The sequence below is a fragment of the Phyllostomus discolor genome, chromosome 4 (assembly GCF_004126475.2).
Source record: "Phyllostomus discolor isolate MPI-MPIP mPhyDis1 chromosome 4, mPhyDis1.pri.v3, whole genome shotgun sequence".
Taxonomy (NCBI): Eukaryota; Metazoa; Chordata; class Mammalia; order Chiroptera; family Phyllostomidae; genus Phyllostomus; species Phyllostomus discolor.
In genome coordinates, this window is record NC_040906.2 from 50,221,237 (window position 1) to 50,240,966 (window position 19,730).

General features: G+C 38.8%; 1 protein-coding gene across 5 annotated transcripts in view; it reads right to left on the minus strand.

Moving 5' to 3' along the window:
- Positions 1–19,730, minus strand: part of MAP3K20 (mitogen-activated protein kinase kinase kinase 20) — a 160,548-nt gene that overhangs the window by 54,094 nt on the left and 86,724 nt on the right. For all 5 annotated transcript variants that reach the window (XM_028509228.2, XM_036023283.1, XM_036023282.1 and 2 more), the window contains 2 exons: positions 12,516–12,602; positions 4,649–4,723 (listed from right to left, as the gene is read on the minus strand). In XM_028509228.2, coding sequence (XP_028365029.1) covers positions 4,649–4,723; positions 12,516–12,602 — 162 coding nt within the window. The remainder of the gene's footprint in view (positions 1–4,648; positions 4,724–12,515; positions 12,603–19,730) is intronic.

Consider the following 19,730-nt stretch of genomic DNA (forward strand, 5'->3'; position numbering starts at 1 on the left):
TTGCTGGGAGATGCTAAGGCACTTCCTGTTTACTAGGAATTGAAAAAGCAGTGGCCAGGTGTATTCCTTTAGCTAGCAGAAACTACACTAGTTTATCTCTTTAGACTTGAGCCAAGGTTGAGAGAAAAGGTTAAAACAAAAATGGAGAAAGATAATAAAAGGATGATGCACATTCTCTCTTCATGCCTCATAATTATACCATTTCTGAATAAATTACAGTTGCAGCAATTAAAACATGCATTTTAATTTAGGAGCACAAACACAAGAAGGAACAATGCTGAAGAGGCTTGCTCTCAGGACTTGAATGCTTACTACATTAAGAAAGGCATTTTTTCTATTTCTCAGGAGTATAAAACTGAGATATTTATTCTCAGTTGTTTTTTCCCCAAGTTCCTTAAAAGGGTGTGTGTGTATGTGCTTTATTTTTTAAAAGAGGGCAAAAGTAGCAAAATGTCACTGATGTGCACCAAACCTTCTAATAAGCAAAAAGAAAAATGTTTTAAGTAGGAAATTTGAAAAATATTGTTTGTCTTCTTTTGACATTGTCTCATTTTAATTTCCACCTCTATGTGTTGGGTTGCAAAAGTAAAAATATTTTAATTATTTGTACAGGAACTGATTATATAAGAAACATAGGAATTTCATTTTGCATTAAAAAGCTGCAGAAGCAATTAATAAAATTTTAAAGAATAATATTTTTTCTACATAATCATTCTTGAAATAAGGTGAAATTCATTTGTAATTGGATGACAGATACCCCTAGGAAAAAAATCTTGTTTTTACCTTTAGGATATGCTCTCCGATAGAAACTACTGAAGTGAACATTTAAAGAAGTAACACAATGCAGGATTTCATGATAGTAATGTTTTATGTGTATTCTGATTACAGAATACAAAATCTGGTCTAGGAACTTAGTTTACTCTTAGGTATTATGTAGACTTTGCTTAAAAATCACAAGGACCACTTATTAAGCATCTGCACACAATATTTCTTTGGTTATCTTCATTTTATAGATAAGGAAAATCAGTCTCAGAAAAGTATAAATTGCCCAGTACCACACACAAAGCAAATCACAAAACCAGGGACTACACACTTAAACCCTTCAAAACGTTTTATTATGTGAGGGTAAAATAGTACTTCCTTTCAAATTCACAGCTTTAACTATTAATTTTTTCCTTATTCAGAAATGTCACTTTGAACCAACACCTACCTTTATTTCCTTCTTTTCTTTTTTAAAAACAAGATTCTACTTACTTATTTTCAGAGAGAGGAAGGAATGGAGAAAGAGAGGGACAGAAACATCGATGTGCAAGAGAAACATCCATCGGTTGCCTCTCACTGCCCCCCCTTCCCCCACCAGGGACCTGTTCCACAGCCCAGGCATGTGCCCTGAGTGGGAATCAAACTGGCAGCCTTTCATTTTGCGGGATGATGCCCAACCCACTGAGCCACTCCAGTCAGGGCTACTTTCTTCATTTCTTCAATAAAATATTTTGAGCACCTGGGGTAAGCCACTGGAATGACTTGACATTTTACCTAATACCAGCTTTCTCTTGTATACATGTTCTCCTCATCATTGCAAAAGAATATTTTTATAGCTGAATATTTTAATCTATGAGTTAAAATTCTGAAGTCTAAAGACGGAAAAAATTATTTTAACCAACCATTGTGTGTGCACAGGTTTGGCACATTCCGGTTGAAATGTGATATGCTTCTAGCCTGAGAACTAAAGTGTGCCTCTCCGGACATAAACCTTGGTTGGCTACTTCAGTCCACTACAAATCGGGCATCTACCTACTCAGTTTTTGTAAGGTGCTACACAGGGAGAAAGACATCAAAACTAGCTCTATTCTCTTATAGAGCCTGCAATCAATTTAGGAAGAAAAGATATTTTAAAAAATACAACAGTACGAGGCAAGGCACTAGCTGAGACTGTGGTTTAGAAAAAGGAACACTAATCATGAGCCGGGGCAAACAGAATAACCGGGGAAGCCCGATGACGAAGTGACCAGGGGAGAAAAGGAGAGAAGGGAGGGCATGTTTGGGGAACACAGGTTTGCTCCTCCGTTGGAAGGCGTGCCTAGAGAAGCTCAGCAACGAGGGCTGTGAGGGTGTGCTGCGGCTGGGTGTACAAGCGGTCAAATACAGTGGACGTGTATTAGTTTCATCAGGATGAAATGTCATGAATTTAGGGAAGAAAAATCAATCAAACTTTCTTTATACTTCACACGGCTAGGACACTAGAGTCCTTTGACCCTAAGGAAGTTCAGCTTCGTACACGTTAAAGACATGCCAACTTCATGACACCAACCCTGGGCCTAATGTCCTTGTGGTGTTTACACTATCAGTTAATTAATACACCATAAATGTACATTCTTAGAGTTTTAATTAAGGTACCACAGAGTTTCTGATTAAGAAATTCAAAAACTGTTTTGCATACTGAAATATAATTACAATTACAGAGATCTAGTTGCACTAATCTAATTCAATGCAAATAATTTCAGGTGAACTTTCTATGTAAATGGCAGAGAGGAAAATGCTGACGAAATTACTGTATATGCCCTAATGGACATACAACTGGTAGGAAGAGTATGAAAAGGGTGGCATGATACTGTTTTAACAGTATAAAATAAATGTTCTAGAGAAAGCTTGCAAACAACCACTTGACAGTTTTCTACCGCACGAACCACAAAGGGCAGCATTTCTTTCAATGCTTAAAAGTCCCCATGTTCTGCAAAACCACACTCTTAAAGAACAGGGCCAAAACAGGGACAGGGCTGCCCACTCAAAACTTATGCAACTTTGTCATAGAATACTAATAAAAACAATAGCTAACCTGAATAAAAATATTACTAACACAGTTTAAAAATTTTAATAAAAACAATACTAAGTAAACACAGGTCTTTTTTAAAAAGGGTGAACGCAATTTGATGAACAGAAGTAAAAGCAAAGATTGAGGCTGTTGGCTATGAAAGGAAAGGCCAAAGGCTCAAGGCTGGATGGAGAGAACCAGCAGCAAACCCTTCCAAGGCAAAGCCCTGGGCAGCCCCGCCGACAGGGAGCACGTGGGACGGAGGGGCCTTGCTTGCTGCCCTGTTGGCTACACTGCTGTGCCTGATGCTCAGCTGTTCTCACTTGGTGGTGCGGAACAACGTGCGGGAAACTTTATATATTATTCATTGGGAATTCTCAGTTACACTAACACAATTCCCATTCTCACCTATTGTTCATGAGTTATTCCCACTCGAGAAGCATGCAGAAGAGACTATATGTTATTGTTCATTCTTCTTGAGAGTCAGACCAGAACTGATTAAGCTCAGACTGGAGCTGATTAAATTAAAAAAAAATTCCATTCTGAAGTTTTTATTTTTAGATCTCTATTTAAAAGATCCAGTTGCAATATATCTATTTCTGTGAAAAAACTGGACAAATTGAAACTATAAAATTTTAGTTTGTATCTTGAGTATAATTCTCTTATTGTAGTGTCTAATCTGTGAGAATCTTTATTTTTAACTTATTATGGAAAATCTCAAACATACACAATGGTAGAAAGAACAATATAATGAACCTCCATAAACCTATAACTCAGCTTCAAGAATTATTTCATTTATACCATCATCCATTTCCCTTTATTTTGATGCAAATCCAAGACTACCCTATCCCTTTATCTATGAATATTTCCGTATGTATGCAAGAGTTTGTTAAAATGATCTTTGTAGGGAAAGGAAATGGGCCATTCATGCTCAAATGTGATAACCACATGAAAGCCTAAGTTTTGGAATTTCTCCAACTCTATTGTGGTAGCCTAAAAAACATCACTGAAACTGGACAGGAAGTGTGTGTCAAAAATCTCTCGAAGTGCTGCTTCTGGTCTTTGGTTAGAAAGGCAATAGAGCATAGTGGTTAAGAGCAGGGACTTCCGTCAGATGGCTCGGGTTCATGTCCAGCCCCACAACTTAGCAGCAGTGTGGCCTTGAGCTCATTACTTAACTTCTTTGTGCCTTGATTCTCCATCTGTGCAATGAGGATCCTGACAATACCTATTTCACAGAGCTATTCTGAGGAGTAAATGAGTTAATATACATAAGGTATTTGGAACAGTGCCTGACATATAAAAAGCACTATATGCTAGCCTTCTTTATAACATGAAGGTACAATAGTTATTATTAAAGATTAAAAAGAGCCCTGGCTGGCATAGCTCAGTGGATTGAGCGCACGCTGTGAACCAAAGCATCGCAGGTTTGATTCCTAGTCAGGGCACATGCCTGGGTTGCAGGCCACGACCCCCAGCAACCGCACATTGATGTTCCTCTCTCTCTCTCTCTCTCTCTCTCCCTCCCTTCCCTCTCTAAAAATAAATAAATAAAATCCTAAAAAAAAGATTAAAAAGAAAGAAACAAATTTCTCTTTATTGAGTCAAAAATGTCGCAGTGCTATAAGAAAGAGCCAATATTATTGAGTTTCTAGGATCAAGATGAGCAGATGTCAACAAAAAACCTGAATAGTCAACCTAGACAACAGGAGTGGCAGTCTGGCTTTGTGTTGTAACATGACTGTGTTATTACCCCATTCTGAAAATTCAAAGCCCAACAAACAAGTGAAATTTCAGAATTCTGAACAACAACAGCAGTAAAAAATATATACATACCTTTGCATCAGCTTCCCAACACTGGTGTAATAGTTCAGCAAAACTTCTAGGGCAACTGCTTGGAATGGTTAATCTCTACAAAACAGAAAGTATAAACAAAATAGAATATAAAGATGTACTTATTAAGGAAAGTAAATACTAATTAAAAGGTCACAAAGGAAGGCATTAAATTTACATCTTCCATTGATTAATATATGGCAGGTGAGAGTTTAGGGTTAGATTCATAATATCTAATCTCCAAGGCATACTTTTTAAAAAAATTATATTTTATTGATTATGCTATTATAGTTGTCTCAATTTTTCCCCTTTTGCCCCCCTCAACCCAGAACCCCCCACGCCCTCCAGCAATCCCCACAACATTGATTACATCCATGGGTTATGCATATAAATTCTTTGGCTATTCCATTTCCCATACTGTACTTCACAGCTCCATGGCTTTCTGTAACTACCAATTTGTACTTCTTTTAAAAAAATATTTATTTATTTATTGTTAGAGAGAGGGGAAGGGAAGGAGAAAATGAGGGAAAGAAACATTAACGTGTGGTTGCCTCTTGCACACTCCCTACTGGGGACCTGACCCACAACCCAGGCATGTGCCCTGACTGGGCATCAAACTGGTGACCCTTTTGTTCACAGGCTGGCACTCAATCCACTGAGTTACACCAGCCAGGGTTCAATTTGTACTTCTTAATCCCCTTACCTCATCACCCATTCCCCTATACCCTATACTCCCCACCCTCTGGCACCCATCAAAATGATCTCCATATACATAAATCTGTCTCTGTTCTTCTTGTTTGTTATGTTTGTTTTTTGAATTCAATCGTTGACAGATATGTATTTATTGCCACTTTATTGTTCATAGTTTTGATTTTTTTCTTAACTTCTTTTAACATTTTACATAACAATGGACTCCTTTCATTTTTTTCTTGTTTTGGGAGCTCTTTATCTGCCCTTTGATTCTAAATGATAGCTTTGCTGGGTAAAGCAATCTTGGCTATAGGTCTTGCTTTTCATGACTTTGAATATGGCTTGCCAATCCTTTCTAGCCTACAAAGGTTTTTTTGAGAAATCAGTTGAGAGTCTTATGGGAACTCCCCTGTAGGTAACTGTTTTTCTCTTGCTGCTTTTATGCTTTTAAGATTCTCTCTTTGGCATTTTAATTATGATGTACCTTCGAGTAGGCCTCTTTGCTTGGGACTCTGTGCTTCCTGGACTTGCATGTCTATCTCCTTCACCAAATCAGAGATTTCTTTCATTATTTTTTCTAATAGATTTCTAGTTTCTTACTCTTTCTCTTCTCCTTCTGGAACCCCTATGGTATGAGTGCTGGAACACTTGAAGTTGTCCCAACTTCAAGCTGATTATACTATCCTTGTTTTTTTGGATTCTTTTTTCTTCTTGTTTTCTGATTGGCTGTTTTTGTTGTTTTTTTTTTTTGCTTCCTTATGTTCCCAATTGTTGCTTCGATTCTTGGCTTTACTGGTGTTTTCCTGTAAATTGCTTTTTATTTCAATTAATATATCCTTCATTTCTGACTGAATCTTTTTTATGTTGTTGAAGTCCTCACTAAGTTCCTTGAGCATCCTTATAACCAGTGTTTTGAACTCTGCATTTGATAGATTGCTTATCTCCATTTCATTTAGTTTTTTTTCTGGAGTTTTAATCTGTTTTTTCATTTGGGCCACGTTTCTTTGTCTCCTCATTTTGGCTGCCTCCCTGTGTTTGTTTCTATGTGTTACATAAAGCTGCTATGATACCCTGTCTTAGTAGCCTGGCCTAATGTAGTAAGTGTCTTGTAGTGTCCAGTGGCACAGCCTCCCCTATCACCCAAGCTGCAAACTCAAGGTGTGCCCTTCATGTGGGCTAAGTATACCCTCCTCTTGTAGTTGAGCTTTGGTTGCTGTTGGCAGGTCAGTGAGAGGGATTTATTCAGGCCAATCAGCTGCAAGGACTAGTTGTGACCACTGACCACTAACCTCTGCCCTCTGCAGGGGATCAGCTGAGCGGGGGCAGGGTGGTGGTGCTCCAACATGGTCTGAGGCTGTCCACTAGGTATGCAGGCTCTGGAGTTTCCTGAGTGGTTCAAGCCAAGGTTAGCCTTCTACCTGTGTTTTGCCTGGGGTCACCCTGCCTGAGCTATAAAGCAATCTGAGATGGCTGCTACTTGTGCTGGGCTTGGAGATTCCCAGGCAAAGCCAAGCCTGTGAATCTAGGCTGGCTGCTGCTAGTGCTTGGCCTGGGGCCACTCAACAACAGGTACAGGGGTTGGGGGATCACTGAAGCTGGCTGTTGCTTGAGAGGATTTAGGAAGTTGTAAAGCATGAGCCAAGACCAGCCATTCATAAGGAAAAGTCTCTGTAAACAGCTTGGGTGGGCCCATAGGTTGGGTGGGACATCCCTAAGGGGATCTTCAGGGAGGGGCAAACCATGTTAGCTAGGTTGATGGAATCTCAGATATGGTACCTGCCTGCCAGCTCTGTGGCTCTATGGGGGGAGGGTTCAGAAGAGGGACAATGGCCTCTGCCCACCTTTCTGTCTGAAAGAAAACTTTCCTCCAGCTCCTGCCTTCATGCCAGATACTTCAGTTCCTCCCTGTGTTCCACTGGTGCCTTTCAAGCCACTACCCTGGTGCTGGAGCTCAGAGGGAGTGAATCTGAGTAAGTCTGTGTGTGGGTTAAGGGGAACTGCTTGGGATTCCATTAGTTTCTTCCACTGACTCAATCTCTGCTGGTTTTGCAGTCAGAAGTTATGGGGACTTATCTTCCTGGCACTGGACCCCTGGGCTGGGTGACCTGGTGTGGGGCTGGGACTCCTCACTCCTGACACATCCCTCCCGAATTTTTACCCACCACATGTGGATGTGGAACCAGCCCATTCCACATCTCTGCACATCCTATCAGTCTGGATGAATGTGGTTTCTTTAATTCTATAGTTGTCAAACTTCCATTCAACTTGATTTCTGATGGTTCTAAGTGATGGCTGTTCTATATTTTAGTTGTAATTTTGATGTGGCTGTGCAAGGGGGTGAGCTGTGTTTACCTGTGCTGCCATCTTGACCAGAATTCTGTGTTACTATTGACACTTATACCTCTAAAGAGGAATCACAGTGGATAGAGAATCAGGTTCAGCACAACAAATACTTTACATATAGAATCAAGTCCAAAAAAAAAAAAAACAAACTATGGTAGGAAGGGGACAAGTTTGAACTTAAATACAAAGTCTAAAATCATAAATTTATTACAGCACTGTTCATAGACAATATTGCAGCTCGAAACTAGTTCAGTTTTGGCAGCAGATCAACAACTGTGAGAATATAACATCTTCATTACAGACAACCACGGAGATAATTTCAATGACATGTGCCTTCTGCCACTGGTAAACAGGACATTCTGAATGTATGGTTCATTATGGCTCAGTTTTGGTCAAACTCATGAACTGTAAGGACCTGATACAACAAAGATTATAATGTAAGAGGCAGTCCTGTCGTAACATTCTACAATAGTGTTTCTCATAGAACATGTAATGCTCATAGAGGCTATTTAGAAATCTATGGAGGCATTTTTGTTTGTTTTAAAACTAGTAGGTTGTACCTGGAGCAGGTCAGGAATGCCAGCCTTCAATATATGGTCAAGTCCTCTATGGAGAACTCTCTTATATTCCATTAAACTCCAAAAGTCCCATGTGCATTCTTGTAAGTCCAATAAGCAAGGAATGAGGTTTACAATTTTCTGAGCCTAGACTCTCTAACTCTGACATACAAATAAACACAAAGTATGTTTTGAACAGCTTCTAAATGCACTGAACTTCTAAGAATGCAACCTCCAAATAAAATAAATCAAGGGCCAATTGAGTTTTGCACTATTCATAACCTAACGAAAATTTTGGAAATCTGTCACCAACAACAATGTTCCTCATGCATGAGAGTGAAGTCATTAACCCAACTCTACTCTGCATTTGTAGCTGCCAAAGTCTACTTAGCCATAGGGGCAAGAGCCCCAAACCACTCCATAATCTACTGTGGTCATGCCTGAGCATTTCCACATTGCAAGACATATTTCATTAATTTCTTCTTTATATGACAGTTAGAGCACTACATTGACTTAAAATACAATGTGTGTAGGTAGGTTGTATTACCTCTGAATTCATTTCAGGTAAATAGAGGGGGTGTAAACCGGCTATTATGGAAAGGGCACTGGGTATGATGGAGTTGAGATCTGCTGCACTAACAAGTACTGAGAACATTATTCCCCGGTATTGTTTGCCAGAGAAGTTTTACAAATAAGAAACTTAAAGCTTAACTGAGTGGGATTTGGGGGAGGCTATGTGGTAAAACTAGAAAAATAATTGCCATGGCAAGAAACAGACAATCTATATTTGGAATTACAGATAACTTTAAAATCAAAATAAAACAAAATAAAAAAATAAAATAAAAAAATCCTCTCCATGCTAAGCATTTTTTAACTTCCAGCCTTGTGATTTCATAGAATAGTGTATGATGCAATAAACTGTATTATTATTTTACTGTAATGTGAACTGGAACCTTTCAATGGAGGTTAAAAGAAAAATCAAGGGTTTACTTTTTAAAAAAATATAAGATGGTTGGGAGAGGCAACTATTAAAACAAACAGTAGTTGCAATTATGCAACTGAATGTACCTCATGTGTAATGAATAATAATATTTCATAAAGGATAACATTTGCAATACTACTTTATCTCAACGTTTTCTCTGAGAACTGAAATCTGAACAGGATGAATATGGATATTGATCATTTCTATCATCTTTTCTTACTGTTAAGCTTGTAGACACCACATCTGAGACACTGTACAAGGAGACGTAATAAATTTAAATTATCTGACATGATTGTCAAATACCAGTTAAATCTAGACTGAGACACTTTATATAAGGGATTATTTTGGTGCATTAAAAAGCACCAAAGATCATAGTCTCTTTTGTACCATTTTCTATATAAGATGCAAAAAATTATTTTTTAAGTCAAGCTTATTACCTTTTTCTAAAGTACAGTCAAGAAGAATTAAGTTTTTTTGAGGATTTCCATGTTAAACAAGAATAGTAGTTTTGCTGCTTAGAGCAAAACCCATTTTATATGGGAATGAATCTAAGCATTTATAAAGATAACAATTATGCTTCCAGAACATTCTGAATGACCACTGAGTTTTCTGTTAATTACAAAGAGAAGTATGTGTATCTTTTACATTTAAAAAATTTATTAGTAATGCTGTCTCGATTTCATGCCTTCTATAAGGGTTCACCATTTGCTTTGTCAAGTTTAACAGGGCTTTATGCATCTAGTTTTTTAATACTATTTAATATTAGCTAAAGTTATTGTTTAAAGATCTTCATTATGCCAGGTTTAGAAGCAAAGACCTTCAGATATAATTTTTAGAAAATATTGATCTTCCTACAGATGCAAAATGCAATCTTAAATGGGGAAACCAAATAAGGTCTACAATGTAGTGAAGAGTAACGTACCAACATCAATTTCTAGGTTCTGATAGTACACTGCCCCTACATGTCACCAGTGGGGAAGGTGAGGGAAGAGTTCACGGAATTCTTTGCAATATTTTTGCAACTTCCTATGAGTCTTATTTTTTTTAGAATAAAATGTTAACATGAAAAGGTAACCCTAATATTTGGAAATAGGTACATTCTAGCATGATATTCACATTTTAAATGTCTCCCTGAAAGTTTAAACATACCATTCTTCATTTAAATGGGCCAGTTAAAAAAAAGATACAGCTTTGTCTTTTCAACTCAATAATCCAAGCCATCTTCTTGAATGACTTCTTGAATGGAAACTACATTTATACCTAATTTTCATATTTTTTACAAATAAATATTGCTCAGAATAAGAATAGACAGAGAAGTTTCCTTGTAATACCCAATTTTCGTGAAATACATTAGGAAATCGAAAAAACTTATTTTACCATGTGGGTTTTTTTCCAACATACTAGTGTATTTAATAAATACAGTATGGGAGATATTTGAGTAGCCTCCATCAGTTATTAGCTGATCTTCAGATAGATCACTCCATGGGCAAAACAGTGCACTCTGTTTTAGGGGGTCCCTGGGGAGAACGGGGAGATGGTCTCCTTGCATACATGTTAAGAGGTTCTGAAGGTTATATTTACGGGTGATTCTCAACCCTCAAGTCAAAACTACCCAAAGGCACCTTCTCAATTCCCTTTTCTCTTCAGCTTCAAAATTCCTGGATGGACACTCCAGCGTTCTGAAAGTGCTTTAGAGTTACATCTATTCTGCCATCCCTTAGATAAAATATTACTTAAAAATATTAACTATTCTGTCTTATACATATCTGGAGGGTCCAGTTAGCTTAAAAAAAAAGTTTATCTTGAAACAAGGTAGAGGGAAAAAATGATGTCGAGTACTCTGCTCCAAAGTCAACAGAAGGTCAATAATTTTCTTCACTCTCATTTGTAAACCTAGAACCAAATATCTAATCATTTCACTGGCAAAATAAACAGAACTGAAAATATCAGTTCTCCTGTATGTGAGGTCTGATTTAACAGTACACCAGGAATTACTCTCATGTTTAATTAAAACAGAGCAGCTCCTGTGAAACAATGAGTAAGACACATTCTTGAATATAACTCCTCATTTTTCTTAAACTGGCAGCTCTTTCTCATCAGGTTCAGCTATCATGAACCTCTCCATTCTCAATGGCTCAGGAAGACAAATTAATAACTCCAGATTATGTGATCTAAAACACGGAAACTTGGTTTCTCTTAGTCAATAGCAGCTGTTTGATTAATCTCATTTGCTCCTGCACATGGGGAGCAGATCAATCTAGTTCCTTTAAAGCATTAAAAAGGGACTGTTTCTCTCTCTATATTCACCTTTTGCAAATTATTTTATCCTCAGGTTACACTCTTACCCTTTGTGGAGGGCACAGATAAGGTCTGGAAATGAAGAAGTTTTGTGAAATCAAGTTGTTTTGCATCGCAACGACAACTGTGTGCTTCCACGATGTGATCTAAGTTCTCATAATACCGTGATAGTGGATGCTTCATCCTTATGCTGAAAATTTCCATGGCTGTGCGTTTCAGTCACAATTTTAAACCTTTCAAAATGTAGTTGCTCCCTTTGATATGAATGTACCATGTTCTCTGATGTAGGCTCATAGGTCCAACTAACTGAAAGCCTCAATTTGTGGGAAGAAGAAAAGCGAGGCTGGGGACACAGCACAAACGGTGTTTACGCCACTGAAGTTCTTTTGAAATGGAAAGGCTCTGCATGAAGAAGCGAGCAGTTATGCCACTGCCTCGCCAATTCCAGCGAGGAGCTCATCTTCAATGTGGTGTTCAACGTAGGTGGCAAAACTGTAATTTTTCCCTTTTTTGAAACTATTTTTTCTTCTTTTATTTTTGAAATTCTCATCTAAGCGACAGTTTCTTGTACTATAGTGACTCCTGCTGGGAGAGGTAAGTTGAAGTAGCTGAAGGTCTCTTACAGATATATCGACTCCCAGCCAGTAAAAAAGATGTCCTAAACGCAGGAGATGGAGTTAAACTGTTCCCCTACCTTGGACGCAATGGCTTCTTTCATCACTAAGAACAAACCCCTAGGTTTTACAATTGAGACTGAGAAACTAGTACAGTACTTGTACAATTTTTGATCTACAGCATCACGACGTGAAGCTGCAACAATTAGATGTAAAGGGTCCATTCATGAGGAATAACATCACTTTGACCCTTTGTGTTAGCTCCTACTGCTAATCTTTCCATAAGCGTGAACTTACTTTCAATTTGAAGAAGATGAAAAAGTCTTTTGCAAAACCCCAATACTGTTTTCTGATCTATGTACCTGAATGGAGAATCGTAGTCTTACCTCGTTTTTTTCCACTACAAGCCAAGCTACTTGTAATCCTTCCAAACCTTTAAAGGGGACCTCCCTTGTTAGCATCTCCCAGAGAACCTGGAACAAAAAGAAATGGAATTTTTATTCTTGTACTTTATATTTTGGCATATTACTGAAACTTTATCTAACATTTAACTGCATCCAATTACCAGACACAACCAATCCCATCTGTGGGAACTTGGGCAAAACCTACATATTCGTGCACAGAACTCCTGTCATATAGTATACACATTTTTAAAAATAAAAATTTCAGTTTAGAAATCAGAACATCTAGAGCCAGATTTAAAATTTTATGAAACCAATGGGTCTAAGTGATTTAACTTCATCTTGTAAGTTATTAGAATTCTCACATATTCCCATACAAAATTAATTTTGTATTTTATTAGTCAAAACTCTTTCTACCTTCAGTCCCGGATAAATTTCTCCATAAAATCAATAATAACTGTGAATTCAACCACATTTTTAGAGGTTCAATATGGTCTCATCATAGAAAGAAATAATCAAGCCTCAAATCCAAATCACTGGCTAAACCACTTACCCCACAATGGTAGTACTTGCAAAACTGTAACATTTAGACTTTGTGTTTAGGAGAAATCTCAGATGAGTTTGTCTAAGGGATTCATTTTCATCCACCTACAACATAATTTGCTAATACTATATTCTAAACGTAACAAATACTTTATGTACACATATGGCTGAGTGCATGTGTGTGTGAACTCATGTGTGTGTTCATCTCTCTGCTGCCTTGAGATCAGCATGATTAATACATCTGTGTTGGCATGCCCAAGGAAAGCAAATTGATTTGGGGAAGGCTGAAAACAGCCAATGTTGTTGGTTTCACTTCAAACACTGAGTAATGGAGATTTTTACACCCAGTTACTTTCTCTATACAAATGAGCATCAAAATTGGGTCTACCAATACTTTGTGAAGTGCAAAAACAATTATTATTTTATCAATAACAATAAGAGCCACTATCGCTGATTGATTATGTTCTATGTACTGTTAAATACTTTACACACGCTATCAAGATTTATATCAATCCACTGGAGAGAGATTATTCTCATTTTCTCATTTTATGGATGAGGAAACTAAGTCTTTTTTTTTTTTAAGATTTTACTTATTTATTTTTAGAGGGGGAAGCGAGGGGGAGAGGGAGAGGGGGAGGGAGGGAGAGAGAGAGAGAGAGAAACATCAATATGTGGTTGTGGGGGGTCATGGCCTGCAACCCAGGCATGTACCCTGACTGGGAATCGAACCTGAGACACTTTGGTTCACAGCCCGCGTTCAATCCACTGAGCTATGCCAGCCAGGGCCAGGAAACTAAGTCTTAAGGAAGTTAAATAAACTTGCCTGAAGACACTCAGTATCTAGTTGCCAAGTGGCAGACCTAGAATAAGAACTTGCTGTCTCACCCTGAAGGTCAAGGTCTTAACCCCATCTAACTCTGGAGAAGGAAAAGCTGAGGCACAAGAGAATGTATGACGTGCTACATTTTAGGTATGGGGCCATGGCAGAAACAAAGTCAGGAGCTTTGATTTAGATTTCTCTGGTTCCAAAACCAGAAACAAAAACAAGACCTTGCTGAATAAGAATGTAGACCGAAGACACATACTGTACTCAAGCAAACCCTATAAACCGTTAACTCTATATCACTATTTCCTTAGCCAATGCTATTTGAGGCGTACATGTTATTCAAGTCATACATAACTTGTTAAATGAATTCTGGCAAATATGAAGATAATTAGCAGTAAAGCAGGGAAATTGGCAGACGCTGCTCAAGCAGGAGAAAAAAACATTCACTGAAGCCTCTTTGGGCTTTTAATCAAGTGTGTAAGGTACTTCTTTTGAAGAGCTACTGAATAATTCCATTTGAGTAACAGAAGTGTTAGGAAAAGGTAAGGGGCATCCCAGAAGGGGATGGTTCGAGCGAACACTGTAAGTAAAGGAAAGATGAGACAGGTAAGCAATCACACCTGACACACTGCCTGCTCAGGGGAGTGGGGAGGGGCACTCAGAGGGCTGAGCAGGAAATGAAGCCCCTCAATTTGTTGCAATTACCACTCCCCTGGTGTTGGGGGTGGGGATGGGATATGAAGAGCAAGTAAATTAATGGACTTGACATTCTTAAGCAGAATGGGAATAGTGAATCAGCCTCAAATAAATCAAATGCACCAGACCCAAAACGTTGAGGTGAGCAGCCTTATGCTCTCTCTCCTCGCAGAGTGTAGCGGGCAGGCACAATATACTGTGCATGTCCACACATGAAGATTGATTGGGTTTTGTGAGGGAAAATGCAAAACCAAGAGCTTAGGGGATAATACCAGAAAAAGATTTACGTCATTCTTTATTCCAAAATATGCAGTTGGAAAATGTCCAAAACCTAATAAGATCCTAGTTATATTTCTCTAAGAGTTCTAACTCTGGAAACATAAGACAGTTTCATGTTGCTCCCTCTCCACATGTTAGAGAGCTACTACCGCTGAGGGAGCCATGCGATGGAGGCGAGCATGGTTGGTCAAGAGTGGCGTCATTAACTGCTTGGTTCTGAAGCCCAGATGAGGTCTCTAGTTTAATTCCAGTATCAGCCCATTTCCTGATTTCCTGTTATTAATTCACCAGATTCAAGAATGTAAAAAAGTAGATGGTGTGAGATAGGACAACAGCTTTTTCTACACTAAACCCAATGACATGTAGCACAAAGCAGTAACTCGGTTGAGGAAGTCATCTGGAGGTCTAAAAATACATTAATTATGCCTGAAAATATCAGTTGTGGGCATGCAGGCCAAACACTGTGATCTTTCCCCCTAAAAATATTTCCAACTTGTTTCACATTGAGACATCCTCACATTTAAACCGCTCACAAGGAAATTTTCTATTTTCAGTTTACGGAAGAGAAACTTGGGCAAGGCTGTGTATTTTTCCTGCCCTCTCTTCCACAAACAATGGGAAGGCACTACCTGAGCCGGGCCTGCTCTGGAACGGGGCTCGCAGACAAGTGGGGCAGTGATGCTCTCAAAAGCCACTTGATTTTCAAACCTGGTTTTGGCCGAGAAATTTCTAAAAAGGTAATGCTTTCTGCATCGTCACCAGGACAGCTATGTTTTCCAAGAGTATTCTCAGAAGGCTATTTCTTTCTATGATTTTTGCTTTCTTTAAGTCTTCTTTTTTTGTGGGTAATACATTAAACACTCCTAGCTTGGTCCTTTCAAGCAAAGTCATCAGAAGGAGGTAGAAAACTCTCTTGTCTTACAAAATGGATTGAGAAACAATTGCCTGCCTACCAAAGTGTGCCAGCTTAGAAGGAAGGATCACAAGATCCACTCCTGGCACTTGCAGTCCATTTATTTTGGGGCTGGTTAGTCTTTCCATGTGTTAAGAAGCAACAGGACTAGCAAGCTGGGGAGGGCTAGGGACTTTCATAACAGTAGGGGCTAAATTCCTACAGCAGGTCTGAGAAAAATAAAAAATCAAAAGCAAAAAATATACGGGGATTTCTGGGGTGGTTTCCAAAACTGACACCTTTTAAAAATGGTATTATGCATCTGTATGTGACTTCTCTGTGTGGGGTGGACAGAATAGAGTTTTAATAAATTATGGGGTGATTTATGCAAAGGGATACTCCCACTGAGAAATGAGTCCTGACTACTCACCTATTTTTGAAAGGACATCGAAAATTCTAAATCAAAGATTCTAAATAACCACACTGCTTTCCTAGCTAGGTATCATTTTCCAATTTGTACACAACACACTTCTGACCCCAGACCAGTGTGGCCCTGACCGCAGCGACAGTGCTGTCCTGCTCTGTTAGGTGACACCTGCTTTGAACATGTGATACTTTCTTGTTTTTAGTAAAAATTATGATTATTTAAACCAAAAGCCTGTGGAAAGCAGGCCTTGTACTTTTTTTTTCACTAATTGGTGTTTATCTAGAACAGAATGTGAGAAAGGGTGAAAGTTAAACAAAATCCTGAATTTCCACTTATAATGATATTAGGTTTCATGCACTTTTCTGAGCAGAATTCTGCCTATATAGCTATGGGGTAAGAATAGCCAGCACTCTCATCAATATAGTAAAACAGAAGCTGTTTTAAAAATAATCAGGTTCACTGAAAAGGCATTTTTTGTTTTCACCAGTTAAAAGAACACTCTAATATGGATGTAACACTGCTGTTCAAAGGCATGGGACTGGGACAAACAGGGTCTGGAGAGCAACAGCTGGTGTGGAAATGGAAGGCAACGCTGGGACCTGGCCATAAAGTTTGCGGGAGCAAGTTAAATTACGTCATCAAGCCATTCATCAAGCATTTGTCAAACCCCTCAAAACAAAACAAAGGCAGGGTCAGTATACGAGTGGGAAACCTAATTCGCAAGGGGAACTGTCAGGCCCGCCTACTGGAAAGCAGGGCACAGTCACTCAGAAGAAAGCTTGTCACTAAGCTAAACTAAACATCTGCAGCCTCAGAAAGGCGATTCAAACTATGTTTAATGTGAGGCGTCAATGGAAATGAGTGAAAAGGGTTTTAAACCAATATAGGAAAAAATACTGTACCTCCCCAAATAGAAGTCACCTCTCAACATCTTTTAAGGTTTACATGTGAAGAGGGATTTTCTTTTTCTTGGTTATTGCAACTAAGATTCTACTTCAGCTAAGGAAAAGCAGATGTGTGCATTTCCCACCAGAGTCCTCAGCAGCTTTAAGGGTTTGGAAGAGGCACTGTGAAGTTTGTGTTCATAAATGAAGCAATGTTAAAACCAAAAGTTCGCTCTATACAAAACTCACAGTTACTGTCTTTCAGGTAATAAACTCCCGAGATCGGGAAATTCCAAGAGTTGGAGAGTATTTTAAAAACAAAAGCACTGCAGGAGAACTTGAGGAGTGCTAAAATCAACCTTAACAGTCTTAATTCATGTCAATGTGCAAAATAATTTAAAAACTTGAACCACCTAAATGTATTTAAATATACAGATAGGTATTGATATATATTTACATACACAGGCAGAGAAAGCAGTGAGCACTGTGGTCTCCTGTGGGATCACGCTGCACTGCCCTTCATCCGTGTTGCTCATCTGCCAACCCCCCTGCTCCACAGAGGGGTCTGCAAATTGTGGCCTGCTGCAGAATGCAAACTGGGTCTAACATTTTTATTTTGGTTTTATTTTATTTTTTCATTCTAAGATTTTTAAAGGGTTATAAAAATCGCAATAAAGACTATAAGTGGTCCTCAAAGTCTCAAATATTTACTCTCTGGTCCTTTATAGACAAATTTTGCTGGCTCCTGTTCTGCAGGATAAAATGAGACACTGGTTCCAAGAAGCAGGCAAAGTGAAATTGAAGTTACCCTAAATTGATGTCTAGCACAGTGCCTGACACAATAAATAGATTTTTGTGTAAAAATGAAGAAATAGGCAGAGTTCTGGCCAAGACAGAGGTGTAGGTAGAAATGCTTCATTGCCTCACACAACCAAAAGAAGGATAACAACCAATTTAAAAACAATAAACAACCAGAACTGCCAGAAAATCAAACTGCATTGAACTCCAACAACCAAGGAGTTAAGGAAACATTCATCCAGACTGGTAGGAGGGGCAGAGACAGGCAGCTAGGTGGAGAGAACCTGCAGTAAGGCTGCAGACTGCACAGGAGAGGTGGGGCTGGCTGTCCTGAAACTAAAGACTCAAAACCTCTAGCTGTAAAACCCTGTGGAGGTTGTAAAGGTGGAAGAAACGCCCAGTCTCACAAGACAGTTTGTTGGAGGGACCCACGGGATCCTAGAATATATACAAACTCACCCACCTGGGAATCAGCACCCAAAAGGGCACAATCCTCTTGTGGGAAGCAATGGGAAATGACAGAAAGTGGGGCTAGAGTAGAGTGAGCAAGTGGCATGTCCCTTTTTTGACCCCTCCCTCACAGACAGCACCACAACGCAGCAAATAGGGTCACCCTGCCCTGACGAATATCTAAGGCTCTGCCCCTTACAATATAACAGGTGCGCAGAGACAAAGAAATATGGCCCAAATGAAAAGAACAGATCAAAACTCCAGAAAAAGAGCTAAGTGACAAGGAGATAGGCAACCTGTCAGATGTAGAGTTCAAAACACTGGTAATCAGGATGCTCACAGAAATGACTGAGTTCAGTTGTAAAATGAAAGAAGAAATGAAGGCTATACAAAGTGAAATAAGGAAAATATACAGGGAACCAACAGTGAAGGGAAAGCAATCAGGACTCAAATCAACAATCTGGAACAAAAGGAAGAAGTAAACATTCAACTGGAACAGAATGAAGAAACAAGAATTCAAAAAAATGAACAGAGGCTTAGGTGACTCTGGGACAACTTTAAGCACTTCTAACATCTGAATCATAGGTGCACCAGAAAGAGAAGAGGAAGAACAAGAAATTGAAAACTTACTTGAAAAAATAATGAAAGAGAACTTCTCCAACCTGTCAAAGGAAATAGACTTCCAGGAAGTCCAGGAAGCCCAGAGAGTTCCAAAGAAATTGGACACAAGGAAGAACACACTAAGGCACATCATAATTAGGTTACCCAAGATTAAAGTTAAGGAGAGAATCTTAAAAGCAGCAAGAGAAGAGAGTTACCTACAAAGGAGTGCCCATAAATCAGCTGATTTCTCAAAAGAAACCTTGCAGGCAAGAAGGGGCTGGAAAAAAGTATTCAAGGTCATGAAAGGCAAGGACCTACATCCAAGATTACTCCATCCAGCAAAGCTATCATTTAGAATGGAAGAGCAGATCAAGTGCTTCCCAGATAAGGTCAAGTTAAAGGAGTTCATCATCACCAAGCCCTTACTATATGAAATGTTAAAGAGACTTATCTAAGAAATAGAAGAAGATCAAAAACTATGCAGAGAAAAATGACAACAAACTCACAACTATCAACAACTGAACCTAAAAAACAAAAACAAAAACTAAGCAAACAACTAGAACATGAACAGAATCACAGAAATGGAGATCACATGGAGTATTATCAGTAGGAAGGGTGAGGAGGAGGATGGGGGGAAAGGTACAGATAATAAGAAGCATCACTGGTAGGCATAAAATAGGCAGGGAGAGGTTAAGAATAGTATAGGAAACAGAGAAGCCAAAGAACTTATGTGTACGACCCATGGACATGAACTAAGGTGAGGGAATGCTGGAAGGTGGAAGGGGGCTACCAGGCAGAGTGG